Below are 7529 nucleotides of genomic sequence, written 5' to 3' on the forward strand. Positions count from 1 at the left end.
TGACCCCAGCTAGATGCTCATCTAACCTCCTCTTGAAGACCCCCAGGGTAGGGGAGAGCACCACCTCTCTTGGGAGCCCGTTCCAGACCCTGGCCACTCGAACTGTGAAGAAGTTCTTTCTAATGTCCAGTCTAAATCTGCTCTCTGCTAGCTTGTGGCCATTATTTCTTGTAACCCCTGGGGGCACCTTGGTGAATAAATACTCACCAATTCCCGTCTGTGCATCCGTGATGAACTTATAGGCAGCCACAAGGTCGCCTCTCAACCTTCTCTTGCGGAGGCTGAAAAGATCCATTTTCTCTAGTCTCTCCTCGTAGGGCTTGGTCTGTAGGCCCTTAACCATATGAGTGGCCCTCCTCTGGACCCTCTCCAGGTTATCCGCATCCCTCTTGAATTGCAGCGCCCAGAATTGCATGCAGTATTCCAACTGCGGTCTGACCTGCGCCCGATAGAGGGGAAGTATCACTTCCTTGGACCTATTCGTCATGCATCTGCTGATGCACGATAAAGTGCCATTGGCTTTTTTGATGGCTTCGTCACACTGCCGACTCATGTTCATCTTGGAGTCCACTAGGACTCCAAGATCCCTTTCCACTTCCGTGCCACCCAGCAGGTCATTCCCTAGGCTGTAGGTGTGCTGGACATTTTTCCTCCCTAGGTGCAGCACTTTGCATTTCTCCTTGTTGAACTGCATTCTGTTGTTTTCTGCCCACTTGTCCAACCTACCCAGGTCTGCCTGCAGCTGTTCCCTGCTCTCCGGCGTGTCCACTTCTCCCCATAGCTTTGTGTCATCTGTAAACTTGGACAGAGTACATTTGACTCCCTCGTCCAAGTCGCTGATGAAGACATTAAAGAGTATCGGTTCAAGGACCGAGCCCTGCGGGACCCCACTGCCCACACTCTTCCAGGTCGAGACCGACCCATCCATCACAACTCTCTGGGTGCTACCCTCCAGCCAATTTGCCACCCACCGGACTGTGTAGTCATCCAAGTCACAGCCTCTTAACTTGTTCACCAGTATGGGGTGGGATACCGTATCGAAGGCCTTCCTGAAGTCTAAGTATACGACATCCACCCCTCCTCCTGTGTCCAGGCGTTTCGTAACCTGGTCATAAAAAGAAACTAGATTGGTCAGGCACGATCTGCCTGCCACGAACCCGTGCTGGTTTCCCCTCAGCATAATTTGTCCTGCCGGGCTCTCACAAATGTGAGCCTTGATAATTTTTTCAAAGACTTTGCCAAGGATGGAGGTGAGACTGACTGGCCTATAGTTGCCCGGGTCCTCCTTCCTCCCCCTTTTGAAAATGGGGACCACATTGGCCCTTTTCCAGTCCTCCGGGACTTGGCCCGTGCACCACGAGCTTTCAAATATTCCCGCCAGTGGCTCTGCAATGATGTCGGCCAGTGCCTTCAGCACCCTCGGATGGAGCTCATCCGGGCCTGCCGACTTAAAGGCATCCAGTTCTTCCAAGTGACTCTGCACCATCTCAGGGTCTATGCATGGAAGTCTGGCGCCTTGCTGCTGCCTCTCTACAACCCCAGTGAGAGACTTGTTGTGCCCCTCACTTAGGAACACTGAGGCAAAGAACTCGTTGAGGAGTTCAGCCTTGTCCCCCCTGTCTGTCACCAATTGTTTCTGCCCATTTAGCAGGGGTCCTATTCCTCCCTGGGCCTTCCTTTTACTCCCTATATATCTAAAAAACAATTTCTTGTTGTCTTTTACTTGGGTTGCCATCCTCAGCTCCATGGTAGCTTTGGCCCATCTAACTGCTTCCGTACAAGCACGAGCAGAGGAGGTATATTCATCTTTGGTGATCTCTCCCTGTTTCCACTTTTTATGTGCTCCCCTTTTGTCCCTTAGGCTGCCCTGGATTTCTCTGGTCAGCCAGGGAAGCCTCCTGGCCCCTTTCCCTCTTTTGCCTCGCTTGGGGATCGTCTTGCTTTGTGCCCGAAGGATCGTTTCCTTAAGGCACAGCCACCCTTCTTGGGCTTCCATTTCTTCAAATCTCCTACTCTGCAGTGTGTCCTTGACTAATCCCCTGAGTTCATTGAAATCAGCTTTCCTAAAGTCTAGCACTTTCACCCTACTAGTTACCTTACCCACTCAATGTCTTATGATGTATTCTATTATTAGGTGATCACTGTCTCCCAAATGGCTACCGATCTGGAGGTCCCCTATCATGTCATCTCCTGTTGCCAATACCAGATCCAGTATGGCATTCCCCCTAGTGGGACCGTGTACCTCCTGTGTCAGGTGGAGGTCCTGTACACAGGTTAGAAACCTGCGTGAGCGGTGGGACTTTGCTGTCTGTGCCTCCCAGCAGATGTCCGGGTAGTTTAGGTCCCCCATGACTACCGCCTCTGTAGGTCTTAGGCTGTAAGACCAGAGAGAAGACTCTTATTCTAGTTTATACTGTATCATAGTTTATAGTTTCAACTACTAATTGCAAGCATGGAGGAAATAATTCTGTTCTTCTGGGGCAGTGTGGGGGTTGTACAAAATTCCACAATGCAGAAAGATAGTATTGACTTTTTTCCATTTTTTCTCCCAGGGTACTATTTCCTACCTACCTAACGGGTGCTGTAAAACATGTGAGTACAACTGCTCAGCAAACATATGTCCACTACAAAACAGAAACAGTTTTCTTTAAAATGGACCAGTTTTTCTTTTTGAGAACTGATGCAATTGCTAATATGTATTTAACTAACTAACTAACTAACTATATATATATTCACCTTAGCTGTTTTTACGAGCACTTAGAGCACCACTTTCCCAATGAGCTTTCAGTCTAGGAAGACAAAAGCTCACTATTCGTACATAACAAATCTTAGGTGATATGTAGTAAAAATGCAAGACTACTGTGGAATGAATTAGTAAAGTAGCACATCAGTGAATGGGGTTTGATTCAAAATTGCCTGTTGAGACAGGCCAGGAAAAGGAATGATAGTGCTTTCTTAATCAAGTTCACATCTTTGTTTAAAGCTTAGGGACTTTTTTTTTTCTTTCTGAATTTCCTTCCTCAGTGGGTGAGATCACGATATAGGGCAGCTCAGTTTCAGTCCATTACAATATGGAAGGTCTGAGAAGTGCCTAAATAAGGACTAGTAGTTTTCTCTTTGGCATTACAACTCTGTGCCAAGTCTCTCCAGCAGCTTCTTTTAAACATCTCTAATAACTGGCGTGCTAGGCCTGGCTGGCTGAAACTTCGGTCTTAGTGATTTTGATACTAATAGTATTTTTGTGGTATGTTGATATCACCTAGCAGGTAATCAATGGGTGTGCATACACATGTTTTTACATATGCCTAAATTTAATGTGTATTTGCCTGATGTGGAATTAAGGTGACGTAGGCACCTGTATACACATGCACACAGTAAGGTGCATTAATGTGGTATATGCACTGACTTGGGACTAACTTTAATTGACATACATAGCATTTATGTGTCTTAGTGCATCTACGTGTGCATTAAGGCAGTCTTGCTATTCACACATAAATTTGATACCTGCTTTCACAGGTATCAAATTTAGGTGCGAAGAGCCTAAAATTGCCATTTTTATGGTGCATTAAGGGTGTGAACACGTAGACCCTCATTCTTAATGTACCTTAAAATTGGCTAATGCACCTTAAATTGGCATGTGTAGATGCACATGTGTAGATTCTAAAATCACTGGTTAAGAAGCCATTGCTTTTCCTTCTTCAGCCTCCACAAAACCATTCACACATGTATGCATGGGTTCACATTTATTTTGTATAAACTCAAATAATTTAGTAGAACAAACCATTAATTTTTTTCCTAACTTTTTTATAATTTCTTTGCCTTGCTGTATGCCTAATAGGGGGGGATGTTCAGAAGGTAGTTTATAATTGTGGGGTCCAACCTCTTTGACAGGTGTGCCACTAATTAGCCCCGATTTCCCTGGGCACATCTACACGAGACGTTTACTGCACAGTTGACTAATTAGCTATTCAGTAAATGTCTTGGTGTTTACACATGTGCTCCTATTAGGCTGGAGTAAACTAATTTACTTGTAAATACTATCCTGCTGCAGACTAGAAAACTGCAGCAGCACATGTGTAGCCTCTGGAGGGACTGGCCAGGGCACAAGGGTGCTTCAGTGAGGCGGCTGCTTGCTAGCTAGTCCCACACTGAAGAATCCTCATGCCCCAGCCAGCCCCTCAACAGCACATTGAGCCGGGTGGAGCTTCCCCAGGCTGGCAGGCTGACCCCTGGAGCCCTCTGCCTGTCAGGGCTGCTCTGCTTCAGCTCAGTGTCCTGTGATCCTGGGTGCACGTGCAGATGCATGCGTGGCATTAATAAGCTCTGGAGCAATAAGTTCCAGTGCTTATTGCTGCACATTAATAGGCATGTATAGATGTGCCCCCTGAGTACCATTTTAATCCCCTTCCCCTGTCTGATCTGCTGCTCTTCTTTCTGCCCCCTGTTCTATCTGCTTCTGTGTTGCCTGTTCCTAATACAATCTACCTCTTGCCACACAAAGAAACTTCTCATGCCACTTATTGTGCACATGCTACATGTTGGCCACCCCTGTTCTAAAACTTATAATTCATACTAAGAGCAGATGGAACCCCTATAGGTATCTTATCTGACTCCTTTTATCTATACACTATAGTCCCTATACCAGAAACTGGATTAAAGCAAATACTTTAGAAAGTATTTTCAAGTAATCATGGAGGGTATAAGGGATAATGCTAAGTGCTAAAATGTTTGAACTTGCTAGATAACTAAAGTGCATAGAATTTATTCCCAAAGACAGTTTTTGTTTTTTTAGAACAGCTTTTTTTTGATGACACAGCCTATGTTAAAACACCAAGGTAGTTTTGCAGCCATTTCACAGAGGGTCTTTACCACACTTCTATTCAACAGGCATACCTCATGATACCCCAGCATCATGTTCTATCAGTCAAGTTATGGACTATATCATGCACCAAGGCTGTATTTCTGTGGGGAGAGTCAACGTGACTCAGTGTGAGGGAACATGTGGAACCTACTCACTGTAAGTAAACTGAACTGGACAATGAGACATGAATTTAACTGGCATACAGATTGTTTATATAAAAGGGACAATACATAGCCAAGTTGAAGAACAGTGGGAGATCTGGAACTGAATCAGCTCTCAGAATCACAGGTACTGAAATTTGTGACTGAACGGTTTATTCATTTTAGAAACAAGGTCCATAGCAAAGGGATCTCTGGCCCCAGACTCATGATGATGCCTTCTCGACTATTAAGTGAGAGCCAGTTCACTTGTCATTCGTATTAGAACAGCTTGCGTATGGTACAGCTTGGGATGTTTCCTATAATGGTAATGAACTCAAACATTAATGAGGCCTGATCATGAGCAGAGAAGCTGCTTTTAAAAATTTAACATATACAGTTGGGGAGAAAAAGAGGCAGACACATGCACTCACTTTCTAAGAGGAGTTCAAAGGTGCACATGTGTATAGCAAACTGAAAAAAACCCACATTTGTTAAAAGTCTGTGTATGATTAAAGTAATGGAATTAATGTTGTGCTGGAAAGGGAATGCAAAAGATAATTGAGATGCATATACCTGGAGGATGACTGCTTTAATACATTTCAAAAACAATACACGTTTTCCAATTAAACTATCATTTTCCATCTGCTATAAAGTACAGTCAACAGCCCTTTTATGGAGAAAAACATATACTTAATCAACAAAGAAAACAGATCCAAATTTGTCCAGGGGGACTGGTACTATTGCAAAAGTGCCTGCACATCCCAATAATGACTTCACACTGGTTAGAAAAATAACAAAAATATGGCCCCAGCATAAAAAACAATTATCTAATACAGGATGCTTAATGGTCAGGGATGTGCTGATTCAGGGAAGCTTGTATTGCAGCTAGCTATTCTACATCTGATCTGCTGTGAGCAGAAAGAATTTAAGAGTCATCAAGGCTGGACATTTCAGAAGGAGTCTAAGGGAGTTAAGTGCCCAAATCTCCTGGACTTCCATTTAGTAGACATGATTATATTACCTCTCTGGTTGTGCAAGTGCCCGGACTCTAGGAATAGGGCCACCATCCAAAATGTCCAAATGTCTCCCTGTTCATAGGACAGGAGCACTTATGTGCACAGAGGAGAAACAGAATCATTCCTATACAATAGTTAGGTACCTTAGAGAGTGTCTCAAGCTGCACTTTGGTCATCCATTAAATGAAATTGGATTTTGCTTGTGATGCCCCACTAGCTTTAAAGCAGCTGCTCTTCCGATACACATGGTTAAAGGTTATTTTGCTTATTATTCCTAATTCCTTACAGTAGCTTATTCACCAAAAAAAGACACTTATACTGCATACTAATGTCTAACAATGGGTAAAGGTATCTTTGTCCATACTAACAAACAGATACTCTGCTGAGGCCAACTCCATGAACCACAAGTGCACTTGCTGCAGGGAGTCGATAACTAGCAGAAGGAGAGTTATGCTACAGTGCCCTGATGGAGAAAGGGTGAACCATGAGTATGTGCACGTGGAGCATTGTGAATGTCAAGGCACTATCTGTGATGTACCAGAAGGGTCTAAAAAGACCCAGCAACTGTTAGTGGAAGGGGACAGAGAGACTGCAGTGAAACGCATCAGAAGAGCCATCCAGAGACCAGTGAAGTGAAGGAGATGAACATAATGACACACTGATAGAGGGGCAAGAAGAGACTGTAGTAGACCTTTGTAATTTTCCAAGAGTAATTCAGTGCTTTCCATTTTCCACCTCCCTCTCTTCTAAGCCCTTGTTGCACTCTATTTATTTGTGTATAAAAATGAGAGAAAATCTTCCTTTAGGCACATAGTCTTCTATTTAGTTTTGCATTGTCTGCTTTTGCTTTAAATCATTAAAGACATACATCAGAAGCAAGGGCTCTGTTTTTATTCATCTGCATGCCTGAGCATTTGGGAAATGAAAAGGAAAGGGACTTCTCCACATGAAAAGAGACATCTCCTGCCCTCTGGGGCAGGCAGTGATTCTTAATCAGGGTCCCCAAACACCCTGGGGTGCCACCTGGTGCCACTTACAGATGATTCACATGTTAAACCTAGAGATTTCAAATAGGAGTCTATAGTATCGAAAACACTCAGACCTGCTGCAACAGAGGGATTTATCTGTGTTTCCATAGTCCAGAAATGAATGAAAGCCAAGAACTGATATTGTCTGAAGGGCACCTTGAGTCTAACAAGGGCTGCTTGAGTTTCAAAAGGTTGAGAACCACTGCTGAAGGGGCTAAAATCTGTAGAGGTCTGGTCTTGAGAATCCAACATGCAAGGATCTTTTATTCCAATACCATGATGCCGTGTCTGCCAAAATGGACATGAGAATGAGTAGGTTTGTTTACTAGAACGCAGCCATTTTGAGATGATTTGAGGTACTGTCAGGTAATGCTTACTCTAGACTAGCAGCAAGCCCTCTCCTTTTCAACAGGGCTGGGTTTTTTTTGCACTAGAAGTGCCTTATGACTACTTTCTTGTAAAAGATGACTACAAAAGAAGTCAT

General features: G+C 44.0%; 1 protein-coding gene across 1 annotated transcript in view; it reads left to right on the top strand.

Moving 5' to 3' along the window:
• The window catches only part of MUC2 (mucin 2, oligomeric mucus/gel-forming), a 98057-nt gene extending 91187 nt beyond the window's left edge, over window positions 1–6870 (top strand). Inside the window, 3 exon segments of the mRNA XM_059721337.1 lie at window positions 2553–2592; window positions 4888–5017; window positions 6392–6870. Of these exon segments, the coding sequence (XP_059577320.1) occupies window positions 2553–2592; window positions 4888–5017; window positions 6392–6653 (432 nt within the window). The 3' untranslated portion in view covers window positions 6654–6870.
• Window positions 6871–7529: the final 659 nt, after the last annotated feature.

This window comes from Alligator mississippiensis, chromosome 2 (assembly GCF_030867095.1).
Source record: "Alligator mississippiensis isolate rAllMis1 chromosome 2, rAllMis1, whole genome shotgun sequence".
Lineage (NCBI taxonomy): Eukaryota > Metazoa > Chordata > Crocodylia > Alligatoridae > Alligator > Alligator mississippiensis.